The 27,168-nt window shown below is 38.7% G+C and overlaps 1 protein-coding gene and 1 long non-coding RNA gene across 2 annotated transcripts; one reads left to right on the top strand and one right to left on the bottom strand.

Annotated features, from left to right (window-relative positions):
- Nucleotides 1-6,050: 6,050 nt before the first annotated feature.
- On the top strand, nt 6,051-23,556 carry LOC124273865. Its single transcript, XR_006897761.1, has 3 exons — nt 6,051-6,139; nt 21,765-21,774; nt 23,114-23,556. It is a non-coding gene; the product is annotated as an uncharacterized LOC124273865 (long non-coding RNA).
- Nucleotides 16,531-27,126, bottom strand: LOC124273863. Its single transcript, XM_046709185.1, has 11 exons — nt 27,050-27,126; nt 24,764-24,846; nt 24,271-24,375; nt 23,568-23,687; nt 21,000-21,202; nt 20,634-20,779; nt 18,674-18,828; nt 18,246-18,321; nt 17,991-18,141; nt 17,453-17,582; nt 16,531-17,127 (listed from the first exon to the last, which is right to left on the bottom strand). Exons 1-11 carry the CDS (start codon nt 27,109-27,111, stop codon nt 16,964-16,966), a joined length of 1,395 nt encoding a protein of 464 aa, XP_046565141.1. The 5' UTR covers nt 27,112-27,126; the 3' UTR covers nt 16,531-16,963.
- Nucleotides 27,127-27,168: the final 42 nt, after the last annotated feature.

Here is a 27,168-nt window from a genome sequence, read left to right as displayed (position 1 = left end):
AAGTACATCTGGAAACAATTGGACTCCACGTTAACCACAATATGCGATTTCTACAAAAGGTTCACTCATAAATAATGAGAACCTCAATGGACTCAAAACACATCCCTGCCACAAACCGAATGGACATCTAAAATGTTCCATTAACTCCGTTAACTCGGATTATACTCTGACACATAATTTCAATGTTTTATATAAGCTTAAGCTTGTAACGTTTACGCCATATGATGAGATCAATGTCCAGAATGTATCTCTATTTACAAAAGCTTGTTTAAAATCAATAAAACAACGTATATATGTTTCCTTCTTCTACGCATACATTTTCTCGATGATAGCATACAATGTATGAAAATACGGTCAACACCTGAATAGCCCTGCCTAAATCCAGCTTGATATTCAGAAACTCTATCTATAACATCTGCCAGTTTTGTTAGTCTTTCGTGCAAAACACAAGAATATATTTTTCAGAGTGATAAAGCGACTGAACTGAATAACTGATTAAGGTCAGTTTCATGGTATACCGCATTTGTTTTTATAAATAGTCATGAACATCCAACAATGCAGAAATTCAATCATCTGTTGCTAACTCCCATGATGATAGCGCGATTACATGATTACAAGGAAAATTATTTATTTGAGGATGACAGAACTCTGAAGCGGATTCTTCTAGATAGGATACTGTGTACCAAAAGTAAGGTTGACGGACTATAAATCGTTTCCATATTCAAAAGAAATATTTTTTAAAACTGATTTACAAAGGTACGTGGCAATACCTATCAAACAACAATGATAGCAGGTGTTCGTGCAATGGCGTGCGTATCCTGCTCCACCGTTGGCATCTGCCCCAAGCACACGCAACAGCTAGTCCGTTGTTTGGTACAAAACGATGTTTTTTGTAAAAGGAGGTGCGATGTGATTCACGTCAATTGTCGTTAAACGTAAACAAGTTATTAAATGTGAATATACACATGATCACATATCGCTTTACATAAAATGTGGTATCACAATAGATTTCACTTTAAACTTATGTTTAATATCAGTTGCAGAATCACGTTAAATACACTTTTCCAGTCACACATCCAGACACTGCGCATAAGCATTCCTACAGAGATCCGTAAACAAAGGCGTATCCAGTCATATACACAATACACACATTTTATTACTTTGAGATTTTTCACAAGATACTCCATTCAGTAAAAACGTTAAAATTATTCGCAGATATCTCACAGGGATTTCCTCTCATTAACATACCTTTCTCGTCTTCAAACAGGCTTCAAACATTTGTATTCAGAAGCCGCTGTCACAGGGCGACAAACAAATACTTCTTATTATGATGATTGATGGTCATTAAAATGTTTAATAGGTGTTCTGCCCATTGTGTAAATGGGCAGAACACCTATTAAACATTTTAATCGGCGAGGTGTACTCGCCGATCACAATCTCATAAAGTAGGAAAATATAAGGCCGAATAAAATTCTTAACTTCATGGTGAACGATATGCCTTGAACATAATAGTCCAGCCAATGAGAGGTGAACATTTAGAGCTGTGTAAGATTCCACCATTACCTTTCGTTAATTGACATACTTTTGGCAATTCATTTTATGTAAATTAGAAGAGTGGCGGGTGCTATCGATAGAGTAGGACATGCTTACCCCTTTCACGAAAACCTGATCTTATCAATGATTTTAATGATCTATTCAATGATTTTAATGATCTATTCCTTTAATTTTCACCAGGGGCGGTGGGGTAGCCTAGTGGTTAAAGCGTTGGCTCGTCACGCCGAAGACCCGGGTTCGATTCCCCACATGGGCACAATGTGTTAAGCCCATTTCTGGTGTCCCCCGCCGTGATATTGCTGGAATATTGCTAAAAGCGGCGTAAAACTAAACTCAGTCAGTCAGTCAGTTTAATTTTCACCACTATTTTAATTTTCGCACCACTTTTAATAAAATTTTCCCAACACTTTTCTGTCTGGCGAATTATGTGATTTGTTTCTCTCTGGTGTTCACGTTTTATATGTAAAAAAATATGCAATACTAATTATCTGTTTCACATCCTGTAATTGTTTTTCATAAACTTTGTATTCATCCCATGGCATATACATGTACAAACATTGAATATGAATATAATACACATTAATATAGTTGTAATAGTTATGCATATTCAAATAGTAATAGTACTAATGTGTGTCAAAGATGTGCACTAAAGCATCCCCTATCTGTAGAAACAGAAAACTGTTAATGGTCTGGCATTTACATGTACAGAGGGTGAATATGAAACACACGGGTATCTTGGTAATAGTTGCACATATTCAGATAGCAATAATACTATAAGGTGTGTCGAGTATGTGCACTAAAGCATCCACTTTCTGTAAAAGCAGAAAACTGTTAATTTGACAATACCTAATTTAGGAGTTTGATCACAATTTTGAAATCAAGTGTTTGTGTGAGTCGTAGGCCTTTTCTTATATTTTGTTCAATATGGACCTGAAGTTCTTTCTATTCGTAACCCGCCATATAGCTGGAATATTGCTGAGTGCGGCGTAAAACTCAACTCACTCACTCTATTCGTGACCTTTTCTCATTCATGCCACGTGGTAACTTAATTCATATGTAGAATGTCACTAACCACTTGTGATTCTGTGAGAGGCTGTATCCTACCTTGGAGTTAAGAAGAGGAGGATCCATATTTGTTTATCTACAAGGAAATCAACTGAGTTGCTAAGTGTTGAGCTTTAATATAAAAACAGTTTACTGAGATTTGATATTTGCTGAATGGCGGGGTACACGTATTTCACCTGCTGTTCGCCTTTGATAGTACCAATGTGGATGTCTGAAATCAATATAAGGTGCGCCCGAATGGTCACAATAATCAATTATTATGATATGAATATAAAAAGGTATATGTTGGCTAAAACTTATAGGTGTCACGGTACTTTCTTCCATGTATATATTATTAGTTACGGTGTTTGAAAGGGTGAACGGGACTGTAAGACCCTTGTAAATTTCGTATTCCCTGAGCGCAGTCGTAGGAAATACCTAATTTACAAGGGTCATACAGTACCGTGCATCCTTACAAAACACCGTGTAACGAATTTATTACCCTTAAGACCTCATTATTTAGCTTATCATTAAAACCCAACATTCATCTCGGCAGAATGAATCGCAAAACGTTTAAAGGGAGAGAAGTCGGGATGGCTTAGTTTATAATGAAAATGATCGAATTTGAGGTTTTGTTAAACGACAAGTGAAATACAGAAACGTTTTAGTTTTGAGATATTTTCATTGACACAAACAAATAAGTAATTATGGCAAATTTTTTATTACAATTCCATCTAAGGTAAAAGTCATTTGTACAACCAGTGTAGCGTGTCACTCGACAGATTTGAGGGGTGTACGGTACGGGTGTATGGTACGTACACCCGAGCAAATCCGCCTACATGGTTTCGTTTGATTTGGCTACTGACCAACCAGAATTCGACAAATTCATGACAATATGCTAATATATAAAAATTTGAAAATGAGTTCCGAAGAGTGTATAGGCAAGTGATGTAAGGGTTTTCTCAAGATTTGTCATTTGTCTCGAACATACCTTCGTATAGTGAGTACAGTGGTTGATATCGACTATAAAAATAACAGAAACATCAGTCTCCATGTCATCGACATATACGGCGTGTTTAGTTAAAGTAACAGCATCAGACGAAACTTTGTTTACAAATTCAGATTCCAAGAACTTTCAACAGTTTCAATTCCTGTATGAACACCATTTCAGCCTAGTTGTTCAATAAAAGGGTTATGCATGTTGCAGATGTCCACGACTTCTGACTGCCACTCGTCATACTGCTACCACACTGTTGGTCACACAATCACAGGTGAATTAATAAAAAAGGATACACATGTCGGTTACTTGTATCACAACGTTTGACTTGTAATCTGATATCTTGTCCCTTTATCTTCTGTACTGTATTCTATGGTCAGTGTGTGAGTGAGTGAGTGATGGGTGAGTAGAATTAAACTATTCAGGTCTTAGACGTTTACTACTTCCGATAACCCAAATCTCGGGCCAAATCGGGATTCACACCCTATTAGAAGAGCTGTTTAGGAGGGCCACGCAAATGTACAAATGTACTAGCCAATCCTTTAACGATTAACCTCAGTCTTTCACGCAATAAATTTGCAAGGAATTAATGATACAGTAGGTATTGAGACATATTGAACTGAAACCATGGGGATTCTCAAAATAACGCGGCATTTGCTGGAGTTTTTGCAAAAGCACAACCAACATTTGATTTTTCAACTTTCAATAGCGCGGTGCCACATGACAAATTTGAGGATAACCTTAATCTATGGGATATTTTTTGCTAATCGTAGTGGCCTTACATATAGTTAGATATATATCTTCAGGAATCAGGGCTTCACAGACAACATCAAGGCAAAATTTCGGGAAAAACATTCAAACATGAAGAAGGCATCCCTATGGTCACCAACTGAGCTTCTTGATGATCTGGGTATTTTTAGCTGATGAATCTGAATATCTGCTCAAATTGGAAATTGCAAACACATCAGCTTGGCTGAGAAGTTTAACTTAATCCACACCCATTTTCTAATATCGTTAAACCGCAAAATAGCAACTTTACTTCCACTGACTTTTAGCTAAACCACTCCATCTGTTTCAAACAAGGTTGTATGGCAAGAGGGAACGCTATAACTTTCCTGTAGTCAAGTCTCCCCTCCTTTCGAGCAATATTCCAACGGCTTCAGGCATTGGTGTCTCGCTTTCATTACGTTAGAGGTACAATCGAGCATGGCCTCAGTTTTCAAAGTGAGGCAAAAGTACTCAAAGTGTAGAAGAAGCTTTTAAACATTCAAACTTTAGTAAAGATGTTATTAAAGACATGTGGAGAACATTTCCACATTTCCCGATTCCGACTTTTGTTTATACCATATGTTAACGAAAGTGTGTTCCTTTCCGGTGAACAAGTGAGAGCATTTGATTTTGTTTGTGAGGGTGAAACCAGGCTGGCAGGATATGCTCAACTTTTTCGTGATATTCATCCATACATGCAAAAGCCCTATAATATAGTCGACTCGGACAATCGCCTCTCATTTGAAATTTATTATGAATATGGAAGCATCTATTTCATTTTTCGTAGGAAACTAGGAATCCTTTTTTGTCAAAATACCTGGTAACGTCTCTGATACCATTCATGTAATTGTCACTGCTACTATATCATCCATGTGGCATATGCTTCGACACATCATTGTGATTCATTACTCCCTGGCGTTATTTTCTTTTTTTTCTGCTATTGGAGGTCTGGTTGAATTTCAAGCGTAAGTAAATATACACAGCTAAAGTAACGCCCTCGTATGAAGATCAAGATTCACACTTGAGAACTGAAATGTCTGCGACGACTGAACAATTGTGTACCCATGCTAAAGTGCAAACAGTCCAAATGGTTCCAACTTTGTGGAGAATATGGTAATAAACACGTTTACTCACGGTTTTGTATTTGTGTGGCAGTGTTGTGATATTACACGTTATTCACGCACAAGAAAATTCAAGGCCAGATGTTATTCTAGTCAATAATATGTATACGTCAGTGTAAAGTAGTATGCAGTATGTTTGCGCTTACATCAAGAGTCATAAACCCATATTTATCGGTTACAAATCCTTGTGTTGTCTCGTAGTCAAATTATACAAATACTGCAGCTGTACCTGACTCTCGTTCACCCTCAACGCGTGTTGAATAGAACATTATCATATGAACAGTATTATCATGTAACATTTACAACAGCAAAATCACCTCACTCATGAGGCCAGATCCTGTCGGAGTGTTACAGTGGTGTACAGGAAGATTGTAGTATGGAGGTCTTCCATTCCCCCCAAACTCGGTGTCGGCTCGGTACTCAAACCCACCGCCCTTAGAATATGAGAACCCTCAGACTAACTTGGTATCTTATGACATGCCTGTAGCACTCATTTTAACAAATTCCTACCGCACACCTGCATTGGCAAAGGGAAAAGTATTTTCATGAACAACACAAAAATTATATTTTAACCATTTATTGAATCCCTCGGTTGATTAGATATTCCACATACATTTATAACCCAAATAATAAGTCACATGGTGATCACAAGAGAGTGAACGTTACGAACGTAAATTGCGCAGATGTACATAGCGAACGAAAATAAATGACATTTCTTTGTTATTAATAATGTACAAGGTTATCTGAAATGTTTCATATACCATGACATATCTGAAACAGAAGACTGTAGTATATTTGAATAACTATTCAAGTTTATATTTTATTCAGAAAATGAACGATGTGTTCAAATGCAAGAATGCAACATTTCTGTAGCATGATTTTGTCTGTGAATGCACAAAAGAAATCCAGGGCCGAAACAAAAGAATAATTTAACAACACACGGAATTTAGAAGCCTTTATCAGAAAACTGTGAAAATACAAGAGCTGAAATAGTTTTTATTCTTAGCGTTAGAAAAGTTATTATATTCGGTATTGGTAAAAGAAACAGTCCGTCATGTTATCCTTGCATGTCCATAACAGGTGCCCGCCTGTTGATGAGCCAAACGCCAAGGAGAAGACAGACTCCAAGGAGGACGAGGACAACGACAGCCAGACCAATCACTGCGGCTGTTAGATTGATGGCACTAGTCTGGGCAACAGCATCTTGAGCAGCACTCTTCACTGGAAGGAGATAGTTTCATACATAATAATTTGTGTGAATAAGATTGATACATTCAGGGTGTTATGGGCCCTCTTAGCAAAAAGAATAATGTTTTAGATTTTCCTTTTCGAATGATGTTTACAAAGAATACAAACAATGTAATGCACGTCTGGAATAAACAGTCTTGATTATACAGAGAATATTCAGTCTAGAGTGTCTGCCTCACCGATTCCATTGAGTGTAAAAGGCAAAGTAACGGTGAAATTTGTATGGCTGGATCACTGAAAACAAGTGTTCTCCAAGCTACTGAGCATGCCCTGCTCTTCTGATATTACCATTAACTGATTCGTCCGCGTTGATAATGACTTACCCTCCGATGCTGCAAATGGGTCGTTGACTCTGATATATGTCACAACCGTATTTTGTTCATTTGAGTTATTTCTCTCTTTTTACGCCCTACACCGGAACCTCCCTCACTACAGGTTACCTACAACAAAAATAAAATTAAAAATAAAATTAGAAAGTCAATAAAAACTGTTCAATCTGTATTTTACCGACACAATCGTTATATACTAAGAGAAACAAATAAAGGATCACAGGAAAATTCAAGTGTTCATTTAATAATTTCCAGTTTTCATTACCAGCTTTGAATAGCGCTGTGGTCATGAAAACTGGAAACTATTAAAGGAACGTTTGAATTTTCCTGTCATCCTTTTTTTAATTTTATCACTTGTAGATATTCTTGTTTAGAACAAAGATTTAATCCATGGGTGAGTAAGACACGGTCACCCAGATTACACATCATACACTTTGTGTCGTCATTAATCTGTTTCCATGACATTATCTGGCTCAGAAGCCCAGTCATTGACTATCAGTTTCCGTTTTTAATCCACTTTACCCAATATAACAGTAACTTCGTATCATGTACATGTGCACTTATAATACCGCTGCGCATTCGGTCGTTCTGCATCAAGTTAAAATTTAGGTTTTGGCTGCGAGCAATGAATGTTATCGATAGTAAAATTCATTCATTTGTTCATTTTTGATCTAAAACATACCGGTTTGCAATGAAATCGACTTCATTAGATCCGCTGTCTTTGGCTTTGCACGAGAGTACACATATTGCAGCAAAATCTGTTTGTAACGTTGTAATTTAGGAGTACCATGATATCAGCATGTAAGATATATCATAAGATATATATCTAGATTTCTCAGATGATAATGAGACATGGGCCCTCATTAAAGGCATTTCAATCTTTCCATAAATTGAGAACAAAATATTAAACTCGGGCTTAAAAACACGTCGGTATTTCTATAAAGTTACGAAAACAATAAACTTCTTCAGGGCCTTGGATGATGAATATGTTTTAACATATACAGAAGTATTCCTGTGTTACTAAGCAGAGAATGACATTCAGAGAGGTTGTGATGATGTAAATATACATGATATTAAATAACGTATACCAGATGGCAGAATCAACTGTGAATTCCATAACCCTCCAGATCCAGTAGACCCAGTAGCAATAGGGGCGTCAACACCGTTCTTCATCACAACTGTCACGACATTAGCCCCGGCAGGGTCTGAATTAGCGTTCGCTGTAAGCAGTCCACTGAAATGAGGACGTTTGAAAAATTGATGAATACAAAGTTCTAATATGACTTATGATTAAGAAATGTCCTACCCTATTAACATTGGCATACGCTTTTATCTTTCGATTTGTGTGTATCCGGTCAAATCAGGTTTCAAATGTAACGCTGTTGTCTTGAAAGCCAGAGCAGGGCTGACCTGGCTGATTGTGTGTCACTGTTTTACAAAACTGTATATGGTTGCTCATCTAAAAATCCACCAGATGGATTATCATAGGTCGCCGTAGTATAGGTGGGACAATGGTGATTGCAGCCTCAACCACTCATATGAACTGGAAACTAAGAAAAACTTAGCTTTGTTTGTGTTCATACGGTTTAGAAATTACCGTGACAAAAAGTCTTGTGAGACCCCTTTAAACCAGCAAAATAGAACACAGACAAGTCTCTAATATTCAGTTATATGCTGAATAAAACAAGGTTACAATGAATGACAGTACATATTCCTAATACAAATCAATTTGGGCACAAATCAAAAATATTGGGGCACAAATCTAAAATATAAACTAACCAAAGTCTTGATATTTCTGGTAAACAGATGTACGGATTGAAGATTGTTGACACCTGTTGAAAGGTGAATGTAGACGAGTAGTAGGTCAGATCAATGTAGACGAGTGGAAGGTCAGATCAACGTAGACGAGGCCTCGAGGTTCCTCGGGGAATGTCGAACGCGTGAATATCCGACTTAGAATTGATCTTCAGGAATCCATGCTTGCCATAAGAGGCGACTAACGGGATCGGGTGGTCAGGCTCGCTGACTGAGTTGACACATGTTATCGTATCCCACTTGCGTAGATCGATGTTCATGCTGTTGATCCCTGGATTGTCTGGTCCACATCCGATTATTTACAGACCGCTGTCATATAGCTGGAATATTGCTGCGGCGTAAAACTAACTAATTCAGTTAAAACGTCGATGTAAGCAGACAGACGAGCGTAATTCGAATGTAGTAGTCCCAACGTACATCTCAACAACCACCGCTTATATACCTGCAACACAGTTCTGGAGAAATCCAGAAAAATCTACGCCACAACACATTGATCGAATCGCTTCTCGATGCTTTGGCGGAAGCATAACAAAGGGCAGGTAACTAAACGGGTGAAAATACACAGCCTAGAAGTTCATATGCGAGTTCAAATCATACTCGGCGCTTTCAACTTTTGTGACCCATAACAACCAAAAGCTAATTAATGTGACATTTGTATTAACAAAAACACATCCTCATAACAATGTGTTGTTTAATTTCTCTCTCTTCAGCTATATGACGGCGGTCTGTTTGGAGTGTGTCAGGACGTAATCAATCCATTGATTATCATCTTGAGCATAAGATGCCATGCAACCCGTGAAGGTTCGGATTAGAATTCAGCAATTCCTAAGATGCGACTTACCACGACTGACTGCTTATCCTAAGATGCGACTGACAGCCTCGGCAGGTCAGACTCGCTCATTTGGTTGATAAATGCGCCGTTATGATACAATCACCCCCTCGCTCATACTTGTCAGAAAGAAGAGAATCCACCTATTTCATCGTTTTTTCCGGTACTTATGTTAAATAAACCTTGCAATGACAGGCTCATCCACAACTGATGGCCACATTTTTTGTAACATTGAAGTATGTTAATAAGACAATGAGAAGAAATTATACTCACGTTTCTGTAAAGGACAGGAGTTCGCTGGTAACTGTTTTCTTCGCACCGCCGCTGCAGAATACGACCAGTCCAGTCGAGTCCAGTGAGATACAAGGGTTCGCACCGGCAAATCACTGTAAAACACTTAGTGGCCACGCCATCGGCATCCTGAAATGTATTATTATATGACCTCTTTAATTTATTAAGAAATGGCAAATGATTAATATGCATTTTTCAGATTCAGGAAGTATGGTGCCGTATACATATGCATTACTACATCACGTTGTCATTCATCTCTATGAATGATAATTATTTCATGCGAGCATAATAGCTACAACAGTCGTTCCAAACCGTTGTTTCTGTCGGCGGTTCACAGTTAGTGGCATCTGTCAGGGATGCTTCCAGGAAGTCTCCCGTCCAGCCTGTTGGTCCACCGGTGGGCACAGTCGCAGAAAAGCTGTAGGTGCTCCAAACCCCTTCACATAACACGTTGGGGTACCCGCTACGTTGACGTTCAGAATGTGTAAGCCAGCTGCCGAACAACTGAAATCCACTGCAATTCCACAGGAAAAGACTGAGTAAACGTTCCTGTGACTGGTCGTTAGTCAATAGATAAATCACAATCCTAATTATATCACAGCGTACTGTCATTCAGATGCCACGTCATGGAATGAATTGAATACTGTTCACAATGGCAGTAAAACCCGAGCCTGTTAACGTGAACAATTGATGCTTCCAGTGACTGCATCAGGTTTTATCTTTGCCGTCAGAACAGTGTCTGTCAAGGAAGCCATTCGACTAGGTCTCATAAAACCACTTGTTATCCCTATTGCTACACAACCTAAACTAATTCACGCTTCGACAACACTTGGAAGTGATGGGTTATTCAGGCTTAGAATCTACCATATGTGAATCGCTACAGCTTTAATTTATGAAGCATATATTTCGTTCAACACCTGAAGGGGTGAATAAACGAATGTCTCATTTAGTAACATATTCATGACCAAGGTGTACAAGGTACAAAATGTTATACATAGAAAGTCATTAGCTATGTATTTCTTATCAAAATTGTGTCTTATTTATCTAAAACATCCAAAGCAATTTCATTGATAAGCAGAAGATGAAACGTGTTAACTGTCTGATGTTTACGTTGTTGACAATGTGAAAATGGTAAGGTCGTTCATGCTCTGACGCAAAAGACTTTGGCTGTAAAGATATAATCACTGTCATAATCATGTACCGTGGTTAACTGTTCAAGTGTAAGATATATTGGCGGAAGGTGTACTTACATGTTTTGTACTGGCAATTGGGTCCATAGAACCTCTCCGAGCAAACACACGAGTCATCGTGAAGGCATATTGACCCGTTGTTATAACATGGACATTCCAAGACAATAGTTTCAATTAGTCTAACATCTGAAGAACAATGTTTCAAATATTTAAAACTTTTAACCTACAAATAGTAAAAGAAAACCATTTCTGGTCCCTCCAGAAGATAATCATTGAGTGATATGCCACGATGCTAGGCACTACAGTCAAATACTACACGTATATTGTCCCTTTTCTTGGGGTGGTACACCCAATGGTGAGGTATGTACCAAGAACTTCTTGACTCATTTCTCACATCATACACTTCGACTAGTTCAGCATGGTGATTCTTGAGAGGTTTATCGTTGAAACTCTTATAATCACTCTGAAAATGTTGGTCTCTCACAAAACGTCGCTTAAGCTGTTGGAGTCTATTTAAAGCAATAGTTCTATTGTTTGGTAAGATGGGATCTGATCCCTTGAACGGCAAAGGCATTTCGTAATGTCCATCAGGTCCTTGATGTATGCCATTCTCCATTGTTGACAGAAATTCCTTGTCATCTAATGACAATGGGTCACCTGAACACTTTCTGTCATTGAAATCCATTTCCATCATCTTGGATACATCGGCTAGATATACCGGTACTTCCTTGATTGAATTCTTGTAAGATATACACACTCTCTTGGTTTTCTTCTCTGGTTCAGACTGTAACGCACATGGAACGACCACGATGACTGAATCCAACCACTCCACAGTGGTCAATATCCTTATGATGAACAGTTCCAACTATTCCCCAACCTAAGTCTGTTTTTTCTTTGTCCATAGGGATCTTCGTCATTGACTGGTGGAACTACTTCCTTTGGCATGAGTGCACGTGGGCAGTTGTAGCCTATCAACAAACAAACCTCTACATCACATAGAGGTTCGCTTTCCAGATGCTGCAGATGAGACCACATTCTCACTTTACTTGGACTTGGCATGTGCTGTCTATTTGCTGGCATAATGTCTCTGGTGTATGCCGGAGCCAAATTGATTTGCTCACGCTGATTAAAACCACGAATTTGTAGACCACTTATCTTCTGACTGTTGATAAGCTGATCTTCTGCCATCATTGTGGACAACATCAACTGGCAATGACTTACAAGTTTGTCCAGCATGAATGCAGTGTCCGACTGGATGTCCAATAGGGCATAGACTAAACGTTCATATTCAGGCCTATCACGATGCGATACCCACACAGGCAGTATCACAGAACACTGATCAACTTGTCCGCTGTCAACATGACCACTCGCATGACTATCACTGGATTTTGTTGACTCACTTTCAACCTGACTGCTTTGTGTTGTTGTTTCCTTTGCTTTGGTTTGATGAGAGCGTTGAGGCAAAGATGATTCTTTCTGACGGATATTTCCATGAAAGGGTGTCGGGTGGTACCTTCCACAAATGGAGTATTTACTTCTCTTTTGGACAGTTTATAAATCTGTGTCCTGATTTCAAGCAAGCAAAACACAAGTTTCTTTCCTGTGTAAAATCCTTCCTTTGCTGCATGGATATAACCATATATGCTTTACAACTGTCAATATCATGATTGTTCTTGTTACAGCACAGTCATGCTGCGCTAACTTGTGAAGTCTGAAAAACTGTCCGTTTCCTAGATACGGACACAGGATACACGGGATAGTGTGACAGGGTCACACATAATGTCCGATTCTTTCCTTATAAAGGAAACAACTCCTTGAATCGGGGAAGAGAATGCCTCTGATCCCTCCAATTTGCAACAATTCTAACGATAAGTTAGCCACTCAGGTAACAATTCCAACGATAAGTTAGCCACTCAGGTTACCTTGTAATAATCTTTTGATTTTCTCTCTCATCATTCCAGATGTTCAGTGTATTCAAAGACTGCATGGCGATCAAGCACTGACCAAGGCAATCCGAGAGTTTTCGCAAAGCTAAACCGTCTTTACCCTCAATCTTGGGCCATGTATCAAGTTTGTCTCCGAATGCATTGGCGATCACAAAGGGGCTGCCAAATCGTTTCTCTAACAAAGATTTTGCTTCTTTGTATGACTCACTAGTGTTCAGTAACAGAAATCCTCCAACACACTCCTTTGCAGGCCCACCTAAATATTTCTGTAGATAGTAGATGCGTTCTGCAGGCTACACACCTCTACTTTCAATTAATGTCTCAAATGCACGTTTCCAACTGACGAAAGTGATTGGATCACCCGTAAATACCTCAGGTTCAGGGATAGGAAGCCTTCCAAAGGGAGACTTGATCAGCAAAAGGTTTTGTGATTTCTGCAATGTTCAATGAATTGTCATCATGTCTGAATTCAGGAGATAAATGAGGAAGTCTAGTGGACACAGGAGGTGCAGGGCTAGGTTTCCAATTACTCTCTCTAGTTCTAGCTGTAGCAACATGAGGTTCTATAGTGGGAGTCTCGACTGGATAAGAAATCAGGGGATTATTTTCTATATAATCTTTCACATACTCTTCTGCACTTCGTTCTTTCTGAGCCATATTAACGGCCCTAAAATGTATTCCTGGGTCAGATATTGTAGAACATTTCAACGTTGTTGTTTTTTACCGAACTTCATGGGTATGTAAATCTAGTCTTGGATTAGTGTATTCCAAGAAGTGAGCATTGAAAAGGGGGGCAGGGGGGAGAGAAAGAGGCAAGATCCAATTAAACATTGATCAAGAACGAACTCAACTAATCCGTTTATGGATGATATTTGTGTTTAGTCAGCATGTTCGTGTGTTTTGTGTGCTCTCAGTCAAACCTGAACCTATTCGCAAACACCTGGGTTTATCACTGACTTTCAGTGACCCAGTCTTATAATTATCATCTGTAATTTGCCTATGAATGACAGCTGTCGGTAAATAGTCTAGTCGAGACCAATTAATGAAGCTATAATTGAAATCATGGGCTTCGATCTGCGCCACTGGGATACGTTGGAATGCATCATCCAAGTCGGTGACCCTGACCACCCGATCACCACTTACGCCCAGCAAAGGGTTGCAGAAGGCCAATTCTAACCCAAATCTCCACAGAGGGCTATTGGACAAACCAATGTTTATAGTTACACAGCATGAATCTGATATTTATAACCCAATGTCGAGACGTCAACCATTTTGAAGTTCTAATCATCCGATTATTTAAAGTACTGAAAAAGTGAGGATGAATGTGTTTATGAAACAAATATTTGTATTGCTCCTTGGAGATAACTCTTCTTCTTCATAACTCGTCAATTCTAGTTAATAGAGTCGTTCCTAAAATCTATACGTTTGTCTTCGATGGTAAGAATAAAGGGATTTACTAAAATGTCCATTTTCACCATGAAGGGCCATTCTGCCACATTTTATACCAGTCCTTTAAACGAATAAATATCGCTGTCTTGCTCGTTGGCACTTAGTATCAACACACGAAGTTATAACTTATTTTCAATTAGTCCATCCATATGTTTTGCCTTTGCATGTGGATTCTGTGTTGACAGACATCCGAGAGTAATAATTCTTTGGCGCTGAACGTTTGAATAAATTCTTGTGAAAAACTATAATATTTCATATTATAACACAAGGTAGTGTAAATATACATTGGGCAAAAGAGATTTGTACAAAATCAGGAGGATAGAGACGTAGTATAGAGCAGCGGTCACACAGTAAAAACCCTTTCGTCCGGAGGCTATATCTTTGGGACATGATGGAAGCGTTTGTTGGGGCCGACTACTTTGTTGTGGGGGAGGGGCGGGAGTGGCCTGGGTTACGTATATTGTCAGCTACAACTGCAAATTCATCCTATTGTCGTTTATCAGCTTCGTATCACTGATTTTGGGAACCTGCTTAACTAAGGACTCTCTAAAAAAACTGAAGCTGGCACGTCGTGAATAATAAAATACTGTGGAAATTAAAGCGTCGAAAGTCTTTCCACATTCATAGGAAGTCTCTGCCAAAAGCATAGTCGATTGTACAATTGTGACTAAAGCAGAGCAGATATTTGTTTCAGCAGTATTGTGATGTATGATGTTGTTTGTAAACAAATCGGGTCTTATCCAGACAATCCAGTGATTGTCACCATGCGATCCGATGACAGAGCATGGTGACAATGAAATAGTGATGATACCAGGTGTTTGCGAAAAGGTGAGCGTATCCCCAAGCTGATCTTTTGGCTGGCTGGCACGTCATCGTTCTCTCAGTACAAAGGTCTATTAGGTACTATGCCGCATTTAAGATGAATATTTCAGGGCTTTATTGCAACTAAACGTGCATTCATTTGAAAATGTAACCCATCAGAATCGAGTGTGTGATTACCACTGTGAGCTGCCGTGCTATATCTACACTGACACAGTTTTCACTCCCAGTAGTCAGGAATGTCTGTGATCTGCAAGGCTAGCTATAGAGTTTCAAACGCTTACGTAACATGTGGGCTTGATTATTTAATCAGACATCTGTGAATACGATTTTATTGGAAACGGTATCCTCCAAATCAACCCGGTTTTATGGTTATCATTGCTGACATGTGTCAGAACATCGGAAACTATACATGTAGTCGTCTTTCAGGACAATCATCGTGCTTTCTTTAAAGCACCCCACAGGCTTTTGATGAAAAGGATTCTGGTAGGTTAGTTATGCGGTGTTCAGGACCTGGAGGTATTGTGTTATCCTCACACCCGGTGTTTAGGTTATGTGACCACAGCACTAGGAAACATCTTTAATGTTAAGAAGAATGGTGTTTTATGAGTGAATGAGTTAAAATTTAACGCCACATGGGCAATATTTCAGCCATATAGTGACGAGAAAGGTTTTGCATAAACAATAATATAAGTTGTTAAATAATCAGTCATCGAAGGACCGTAAAATAACTAGAGTATCACAGATGGTGTCTAGAACTAGCATGGAAATCTATCACCATTACAGTTATAAAGACAATAAAATATAAAAACAGGCTATAGTTCGCCAACAACCGTAGGTAGATCACCATACTAGGTAATGGTGTTTTATGAAACTCCTGAGTGAATGGGTATGGTTTTACGCCGCTTTTAGCAATATTCCAGCAATATCACGGCAGGGGACACCAGAAATGGGCTTCACACATTGTACCCGTGTGGGGAATCGAACTCGGGTCTTCGACGTAACTAGCGAACGCTTTAACCACTAGCCTACCCCACCGCCCCATGAAATTCCTCAGAAATTGTATGAATATCCACTACCTACACAAATTGGTAAAGATGAATATAATTGTTAAAAACGACACAACATTCCATTTCCATTGATTTAATCCCTGATCAAGCATTTCACGTACATCCACAGACCCATGAGGACCACAATTTGTTTAAAATACATTATGCTAAAAATATAAATGACGATAATCACCTATGCATTGTAAGCAAACAAATGATTAAAAATATATGATAGGTATAGCTTAAAATATTGTACAAATACATCTCCGGAAAATGTATCACGCTTATACAGTGACAGATGAACCAAAATTACACTTTCTAAAGTGCAGTCGAGTTTATAAATGTTTCAAGAAATGTGTAATGAGATAACAAACATGCTGTTCTATTCCCTTCTTTACCAGTGACTATACAGGCAGAGAAACCAATATGAAGTAGCTTCAGCTCACGGTAGATTTCGCATATTATACGTATATTCTATATATTCACAGCTGGCATAAGAAAACAGTCAAACATGTTATCCTTGGATATTCTTAACAGGTGCCCGCCTGTTGATGAGACAAACGCCAAGGAGAAGACAGACTCCAAGGAGGACGAGGACAACGACAGCCAGACCAATTACTGCGGCTGTTAGATTGATGGCACCACTCTGTGCAACAGCGTCTTGAACAGCACTCTTCACTGGAAGGAAATAGTTTCATACATAATAATGTGTGTGAATAAGATTGATACATTCAGGGTGTTATGGGCACTCTTAGCAAAAAAGAATAATGTTTTAGATTTTCTTTCTTTTCGAATGATGTTCATAATGAATACACACAATGTTATAAGCGTCAGCGTCAGAGAATTACCAGTATGGATTATCTGCCGCACCGATTCCGTTGAGTGTAAAAGGTAAAGTAGCAGTGAAAATTGTATGGCTGGATCACTGAAAACCAGTGTTCGCCAAGCTTGTGAGCATGCCCTGCTCTTCTTAACAGGTTCGTCATTGTTGATAATGACTTACCCTCCGATGTTGCAAATGGATCCTTGACTCTGATATATGTCACAACCGTTTTTTGTTCTGTTGAGTTAGACGAGGCGGTTATTTCTCTCTTCTTACGGCCGAAACCGGACTCTCCATCAGTACAGGTTACCTAAAAAACAAAAATATAATTAGAAAACAATAAAAACTTGATCGATCAATCTGTATTTAACCGACACAATCGTCATAGTTTGATGTATATATCTACAATCTGGAAAAATAGTGAGGAACCTACATAAGCAATGTATCAAAGAGTGCTGAAATATTTTTCTTGTCGTTTTACGAATTTTCAGATATGTTTGAAGCTTCGACACATGTATATTTTCGAGTTTAGAACAAACATTTAATCCATCGCTGAGTAAGACAGTCACCCAGATTGCACATCATAAACCTTATGTCGTCATTAGTCTGTTCCCGTGACATTATCTGGCTCAGAAGCCCACTTACTGACTATCAGTTTCCATATTCAATCCACATCACCAAAAATGACAGTAACTTCGTATCATGTACATGTACTTACCAATGCGCATTCGGTCATTTGTCTGCAGATAAGAACTGAACACTCGTAAGTGACGGTGATACTTCCTGTGAATTTGATAGCTTCTGTCTCAATTATGACTGGACTGCCACCTGTACGCGAGGTGCCTTGAACAAAAGTCTTTGTGGGACAACTGCAGTAAAAGAATTCAAGTGAAAATTTAGGCTTTTGATGCGAGAAATGAAAGTTATCGATAGTAAAATTAATTTATTTGTATACTTTTGATCTATAACGTACCTGTTTGCAATAAATTCAACTTCATTAGATCCACCGTCTTTGGCTTTGCACGAAAGCACACGTATTGCAGCAAAATCTGTTTGTAACATGTTAGAATCATCGAGGTAGTCAATGAAATTTAGGAGTACCATCATATCAATATGCAAGATATATCATACTTAATATCTGGATTTCGCTGATGATAATAAGACAAGGGCCCACATTAAGGTCAGTTCAATATTTCCCTAAAGTAAAAAAACCCGTATTAAACGTAGGCCAAAATACACGTCAGTATTTCTATAAAGTTACGAAAACAATAAACCTAATCTGGGCTTGGGGTGATGAATATGTTATGACATACACAGAGGTATTCCTGTGTTACTAACCAGACAATGATATTCAAAGAGGTTGCGATGATGTAAATATACATTATATAAAATCATGTATACCAGTGGCAGAATCAAGTGTGAATTCCAGTTTAACAGTCGAACCGATATCAACTGCAGACCCAGTGATGATAGCGGCGTCAGTACCGTCCTTCATCGCAACTGTCACGACATCAGCCCCTGCAGGGTCTGCATTGACGTCTGTTGTAGACAGTCCACTGAAATCAGTTGAGTTTAAAAAAATACTGAATTCGAATTGTGTTGACACCATGTAACCTTTTTTAATGAACAGTTCATTACACAAAAATCGCTTTAATAGTAGTCAACTATGATATTGTATTGCCAGGGCTGCTTTATATTCATTTATATAAAGAACAGTATATAACAGTTCGGTTGATCTTTTATACAAATTGTGTAAATCCAGCTAGGGTCCATGCAGGAAGCAAATGTACTGTAAGTCCCCATGGTCCCTAGTATGGTGATCTACCTTTAGTAGTTAGCAATCTACAGCCTGTTTTTATATTGTATTGTCATTTCTAGTTCCAATATTTTAGATTTAATTGCTAGTTTTAAATGGATATCTGTGATACACTAGTAGTTTTACTGTTCTTCGTCAACAGGTTTTTTAATTTCTAACTTTATTCATCTTTAATATAATTTTAAAATGTTCTCGTCACGATATGGCTGAAATATTGCCGATGTGACGATAAATATTAACTCACTCACTTTTATACAAATTCTAGATTTATTATAATTCAGTTGACTGCGAATGTATGTCAGTTTTGTGTGCAAGTCTGCAGGTGAGGAAGGATTGTGGTTTTGTTGAGACATGGGGCTGCTACAAATGCACTATCTTTTACGAATACTTTATGGTTACTATCTAGGAATTACAATAACAAGCATGTCATGCAATTTGCTTAGGTTGAAACATTTAAATGATTGCTATCAAACACACACACACACACACAAAATGTAATAAACAATTCCGCTTATCGGCTAATGACAGTGTCGCGAGGGGTCCGCTTTGTATAGAGTGGCTCAATGCATTCTTAAACAATTTTTTTACCAATGTATAACGCTGTATTTTTTGCATTTAAATGTAATGAGGTGAGACTTGAATAAACTGTCTGCCTGTTTTCAAAATAACAGAAGTCACGTGCATGGCGTGGATATATTTCATTTTTGCGTATCTCACTCAGATAAATAATGAACTGTTCCAAGTGAAAACACTGTCTTCAACACATTCGTAAATATTCCACTCCAGTGACCACAAACAATGCATTAAATTACAGAATACGCGAATGAATTGTAAGAGAACTAATTTTAACAGAAGAAATCGTAAAATGTGGGCCACATCAGGACATCAGAACCAAAATCAAAGAGTGGACATTGGATCAGGATTTTACAGGTCGGATCCTCTCGGTGATGCATCATCGTGCACCGACAGTGTTCATTGCTGATCATGCAGTTAACAACTGGGCGTGTTATTCAGAGGTAGCCGTTTTGTAGTTGGGCTGTTGCTTGTGGCGGCTTAAAACAACATTCACAAACTCACGCCCTTCTGTCAGATGATACTCTTCACGACGATTAAAGAATTGATGAAGTTGTTAATGATAAGGCAGACAATATTAGTGATAAGTGAACACTGCATAACATATTTTGTCGGTAATACAGCAAGGTACTATGTTGAGCAGTTTGTACAACATCTCTATGTACTTATCGAGATAATGAAAACATATATTGTTCGGAGGTTTTTCAACATAACATAACTTTATACTTTACAAAGCATTAACTTTGGAATATATTATATATTTTAAAATAATATAAATGTGTAAAGGTTTGTAATTGCGAGAGCGGCGACAAGTAATAATCACTTGCTCGCTCGCTTCCTATTTGGCTCTGATCCGGTACTTAGGTTTGACTCTCAACAATAACTTTGCTGTGACGTATTAGTTCTCTTGTAACTGTTGATTTTGTTTCTTTCAAGTATGTTTCTAAGACAAAAACACGAAATCACACTCACTTTTCTGTCAAGGACAAGAGCTCGCTGGTAACTGTTTGCTTTTCATCGCCGCAGCAGAATTGGGCCTCAAAGTCGACTCCAGTCAGATACAGGGGTTCGTACCGGCAAATCACCGTAAAGCACTTAGTTGCCACGCCATCGGCATCCTGAAATGTATAATTATATGACCTCCTGTTGAATTTATTGATAAATGTATTATTATATGACCTCCTGTTGAATTTATTAATATGCATATTTCTGATTCAGGGAGGATGGTGCTGTGTACGTATGCATTACTACATCACGTTGTCATTCATCTCTATGAATGATAATTATTTCAGAGTATTATAGCATGAGAGTATAATAGGTACAACAGTCGTTCCAAACCGTTGTTTCTGTCGGCGATCCACAGTTAGTGGCATCTGTCAGGGATGCTTCCAGGAAGTCTCCCGTCCAGCCCGTTGGTGCATCGGTGGGCACAGTCGTAGAAAAGCTGCAGGTGCTCTCAAACCCCTTCACATAACACGTTGGGGTACCCGGTACGTTGACGTTCAGAATGTGTGAGCCAGCTGCCGAACAACTCACATCCACTGCAATTCCATATGACTGAGTTAATATCTCATTAACCCCACTATATCACAAGGTTTTGCGTACCATATAAAGCTGCCATGTCTCTGAATAACATGCATTTATAGGCTGAACTATTATGTCAAAATACATTTAGGAAAGATCATTCAAAATTATATGAAAAAACGAATCAGATTCTAACAGTTAACGTATTTTGTTTGCTAACACAAACATATTTAAGCTGTTCTATGATGTTAGTAAACATTTCAAAACATACAAAGTTCACCTTTCTCTGAAGGAAGAACCACAATCAATGTTTATTGACGGCATTTCGGGCGCAGAACATTTAAGACATTTATAGATAACCCGACACTGCAGTTGTAGAGTCACCTTCATATTTGTGAACAGGGAATCTAGGAACTCCTATCGTCATGTGTTAGTGTTCGTCACGGAGAGTCCTTGGATGGATGACCGTGCCTGACAGCTTGACTCCTGAGAGTATCTAGGACTTCTGTCCTGCCCCACATTGAAGCACCTAATGTGGTCATAGAGTGAGTTTGTTCAAAATTGCCTCTGTTCATCCAGCAGAAAATCGGTACCCGGCGGTATAAGTCATATGAATTTTAACTTTCTAGCGCCTCGCAGGCAGCTTGGGTTATTCGGGGAAATTGTGTCCATCATGTTGTATGCACTTAGAGCATGTCCCTGCGTCGTGGATGTCAGCGCTATATAAGTTGCCAATTATGTTTTACAGATTAAAGATAGTATGCTGCAGAGAGGGTTCATCTGATCCTGGCACCTTCAGGCTGGTAAGGCTAATCATCAGGTGTCTACAGGCTCTCTACACGCAGCCCAGACAGCGACTTCTCCCAGGAAACACTGCCCAGTCGAACCCACCAAAAGCTTTCCGGAGAATATGTAGACTCCCCAACACTGCAGCCTTCTGCATTACACAGATCGTCAGAAGGGCTGTACTCCCGGTGGAGAACCAGGGCACCAAACCAAAGGCACCGAGAACAATGTGGAGCCTGACGATAGTGTACCGAGAACAATGTGGAGCCTGACGATAGTGTACTTAGGAAGCAAGCGAGATATTTCAAAGGCGATGTACGATAGTGTACTTAGGAAGCAAGCGAGACATTTCAAAGGCGAGGTCCGCATATTTAGCATGCTTTTCCTGAATCTTGCCAATCACGTTGCTGTCAAAATGGACAGAAAATCCATTGGCCTTATCAAAAAAGGACAAGATCAGGTTTGTTGGTTGTGGTAGTTACTATATTTAGACTGGGAGTCAAACTAATGTGAAAATCCTCTACAGCAGCCACGATATTCCAGCATAGCCTAACCCAACATATAAGGGAGTGTTTCTGAATAGATGTATATTATATCTAAAAGAGACATACTAGCCTTGCTCCAACGCTGAGCCCATGGATGTATAGTAATTTTATCCTTCCAAGAGGCAAGTCTAGATAAGCGGATCCCTGTGCTATTTATTATTTTTTAGAATGCATCATTTAAACTATTAATTGTTACCTTAAAGACTTGTGCAATACTAGGGGCGTGCTTATATCATCTCGCATTACATGAAAACCAACAGACTGTGAAGATCGCAATTTTCACCCTGGACAGCACTCTTACCGCCTCTGTGGTGTAGTGGTTAGAGCGTCCGCCCGGAGAGTGGAAGGTCGCGGGTTCGAGACGTTAAAATGTGGTACTTGTTGGTCCCTGCCTGGCGCTCGGCATAATGGGTACAACAAGGACTGGTCGGCTCGGAGTCAGTATAATGTGTCTGAGTGGGGTATTCATGCTTCACTGCGGCATGGTATCTCAGTGAGCTAGCACTATAAAACCAGCTTAAGTGTGGGCTAGTACAAGCAGCCGCGCATCCACATACACAAGCATGCACGTCGTCATATGAGCGAAATATTCTCAAGCACGACGTTAAACCCAATTTCACCTCACCTCACCTGTCACTCTATTTTGTTCTACCATTGTAATTCATCAGCAGTAATGTGTCTTGATTTATAAACTTAGTTAATTTTAGAATACAATTGTTAATTGTGTAGCAATTCTTTGTGGTTTGTTGGTTTTGCGCCTCGCCCTTTTACGTGCAGATATCGGGTTAACGTATTGAATCAACAGGTAACGATGTCAATGATCAAAAGCAATGATGGAAGCACATGAAACTGCCAGACATATATTTAGAAAATATGGAAATGTATACATTGTTTTTGCGAAGGTGTAGAGTAGGCTAAATTACGATATTGTCCTGAGATGACAAAACCCTGTCATAATCACCCAGTGTTCAGCATAACTAGTAAACAGGTGAAGAGTTTTCCTTCTCAAGTTTAATAAAACTTACAATACAAAGGCGGAATGTGCACCTACATGTTTTGTACTGGCATTTGGGTCCGTAGAACTTCTCAGTGCAAGCACACGTGGTACCACCTGAATTGCATATCGACCCAGTGCCCTCGCATGCACATCCTGTGCCAAAGGTAACAATATCTGAAAAAAACAAACACTTTCTAGTATTCAAGGTCAATGCGCAGCTCTGCATATAATACAATATTTCATTGACTGGATTCACAACTGACGTAATTTCTGTACTGTATTAATCCGTTGACGAAAAGGAACCCCATGAACGGAATTAGAACTTGAAAATGTGTAACAGTTCGTGTGAGTTTGGAGGATTTGTGGGCGTCTTTACTGATTCATAACGTTTATTAGGGATAATCATTAGGGCTCCTCTCCTTCTTAAACGCCCCGCATATGGTCATCTGTTTGTAACTATGGTTACAGCATGTTTCAGTTTTAATAGTTTCGCCAACGAGTGTCTAATGTTTATATATGCTATAATTTCATATTTAGTCATTTACAGTTCTTTACGAGTAATCACCAAAATATTACTATTACATTTTGAAAAGTTGTACTTATTGTTACCATGTCTGCCTTTCGGTTTTAAGGAATAAACAGTGACAGGTTCCCCTGACGTCACTATACCGAATCTTGATTGGGATGCTAAAACACATTAAAATGCAACTCTCCCAACTAGTCTGTGACTTATATTTATCTGTTTATGACCACATACCTGTCCCACAGTTATACAGCCCATTGGGAGATACACATTCACAGTCTCCCGTGGCACCACACGTGTCAGCTGCACAAACATCACTAGTCCTTAAACAGTTGAATTCTGAAATAAATAGTATGGAACAACTGTTATTGACAAATGATACTTCCCTCAAAGTAAATAACGTATTATAAGTAAATTATAAAGATAGCTGTCTCTTGATTGTGTAAATGTGATGTTTTACTTCAGTTTTACCATATATGAGCCCCCTTCTATCATTCATAGTCAAAATGTCACTAGTTTGACCATGAAAGTGTTCTTTTCATGACAATAATCAATCTACTATGGATTTTACATTCATTCCATTTAATCCCCGCCTGAAGATTAAATAGACAATACCGCGGCTGGATCTTACACGTTTGCCAATGCAATTAAACTTCAAATCCATGCATGCAGTGGAGAATGAAAAATTAATTAAGTTGGTATACGAAACAACCAATGACAAACTTACCCACCGTGGACTGGACCTGCACAAAAGCAATTCCAATGATTCCTAAAAGTTGCAGTAGTCTTGACATCGTGTTATGATGATGTCTGTATAAAGAGGGAACAACAACATCATGCACACCACAGCATTCTGTGGCTAACAACTTAACAAAATAGAAACTGCTCTATTATATGTTACTGTTTTGATACATCATAAGTTGTCCACCATCCTCGAGGAGAAAAGGGGGGCGGGGGTATGTAAATTAGACAGAGCCCTCAACCCGCGTCACAGGTAACACAGCATGTATGTTTCTGCATACCTCCTACTGTGATCAGGCACTGTAAATGGTTTCCATCATGGACATTCTACTGTGAACTCACTGACATATTGCTGATTTCTGCTAACGTCATTCACTTCTATATTCTATTTTTCACTATCTTTACGAAGCAAGGTTTAGTAATAGTCTATTTCGAGGAGAACATTTTAAAAGAAGGCTATCATAGATGTATACGGAAAATAAAATTTTAAGATATGAAAGTGAGTATACAAAACCAAAAAGGACAAGAATTGATTTTCGTTTGTCATTGGGAACAATACCCGTACAAATGAAGACTGCACTGGTACCCCGTTAGGACGTTTTACAGGTTAGTTCGTATTGGGTTAGATTGTTGTTGCATCGAAGTCTCCTGTGTGTGAGTGTACACCTAGCATTTGAAGACCTGTACCTTCTCTTTGATGTATAGTGTATTAATAAATAGTTTCCGTTCTGAAAAGATTTTGTATCATATCTATGGCCATGTTCAAATATTTGTTCCTATCGTAAATTTAATATTTATATAAAAGAGAGGCATCACTTTTATATGTTCTATTGAGTTGAGTTGTCTGTTTCAATTTCCCATACATGATAACTTTCAGTACAATACATTGGACAGACATGGCACGATTACATAACAAACTCAACACAGTTCTCGTGTAACATATACAGCGATCAACTGACAAGAGGGCGATCTTGGCAACATAATGATTCCATGAGTGCCCAATGGGTCTGAGCAGTGTTATCGCTGTTCTATAACTCAAAATGAGAATAACCTCTGCTCATCGACTGGTGGCGAGTCATTCATCTAGTGTATGAGCCATCCATAAAATCACCTGGTACAACCATTATGTGGCACAACGAAAACAGAATCTTACAGTGCAGCATGCTTATTGTTGAATTATTGAACATGGCGGAAACGTCTACTATAAGAAGCAATTGTATCAGCTGTATCAACTTTATATGTTAAATATCACAAAATAACCCCCTGAATGAATGCGTTTTGATTAAGTGGGTCAAATACACATATGTAGTTTCTGATATACATGTGTTTTATATGTGTTTTATGTGTGTGTGTGTGTGTGTGTGTGTGTGTGTGTGTGTGTGTGTGTGTGTGTGTGTGTGTGTGTGTGTGTGTGTGTGTGTGTGTGTGTGTGTGTGTGTGTCACTCCCAGGGGATCGTATTTATAAACATGATTGGCTATAGATTGACAAACACATCGAGCTGTGTTATGTTTTGAATAAATACGTCATGGTCCCAACAGTTAACTCACATCATTAAACTCGCTGAAGCGCTCCTTATATACCCAGCAAATCATGTAAATTAGACGTTAAGTATTCATGTTATTTGTTTAGCACGATAACCAGTAGGATACACCTACACACGAACATAAACGGACACGCGCACACACACACACACACACTGACACGAACATAAACACTCACACACGAACATAAACGGACGGACGGACACACACACACTGACACGAACATAAACGGACACACCCACAGCAAATAAACTCTCTTCATAAAACAAAAAGTTTCCATAATCGTAAAAGCACACAGTAGATATTAAGCAAGCGGATGCGCATCGGATCAACGGCATGTAACCTGGGCTGCTGAAACTTACCTGTATGTAACATTAAACCATACATTAACATTACTATTTACAATATCACAAGGAAACCAACCATACTTAACGAAAGATCAATTAAACTAAAGTTTACAGTCTGCGAGCTTAAAGTCTTAATGAGCACAGAACCCGCATTTGCTGCAATGCATGTAAAAACAAAACACATTGTCATAAAATGATGGAACATATATCTTGTAGCATCAAATATATCGTACATTTTATGTTTCATCATTGGTTATTACTTTTAAAAAAATAGAAATAAGCTGCGTTATCCAAATGGATGGAGTTTATAGAAAATGATATAATAAAGATACGAATAATAGCATAGCGTAGAGAAAAAAAATACAAAAAGATGAAAACCTACCTGTAGCTTCTAACGTTGGCGTATTTTGAATCGTCTTCAGCTATACCTTCAACTTGTCTCATCCTCGACCGAACCCTTACCCATTTATATGGAAAAAAGAAAACCACGCCCCAGTCCCA

This window comes from Haliotis rubra, unplaced genomic scaffold (genome assembly GCF_003918875.1).
Source record: "Haliotis rubra isolate DU_JTF1 unplaced genomic scaffold, ASM391887v1 Scf185, whole genome shotgun sequence".
Taxonomy (NCBI): Eukaryota; Metazoa; Mollusca; class Gastropoda; order Lepetellida; family Haliotidae; genus Haliotis; species Haliotis rubra.
The sequence above is the reverse complement of the archived record's forward strand: the minus strand, read 5'-3'. Positions and strand labels throughout refer to the sequence as shown.

What these genes read in the sequence shown, in the direction of transcription:
- LOC124273863 (XM_046709185.1), bottom strand. Translation starts at nt 27,111, where the DNA reads ATGAGACAAGTTGAAGGTATAGCTGAAGACGATTCAAAATACGCCAAC. An exon ending in GATCGCCGACAGAAACAACG is followed by an intron (nt 20,780 to 20,999) that starts GTTTGGAACGAC and finishes TATACATTTCAG; the next exon opens with GATGCCGATGGCGTGGCAAC. An exon ending in GTTGAATTTATTGCAAACAG is followed by an intron (nt 18,142 to 18,245) that starts GTACGTTATAGA and finishes CTTTTACTGCAG; the next exon opens with TTGTCCCACAAAGACTTTTG.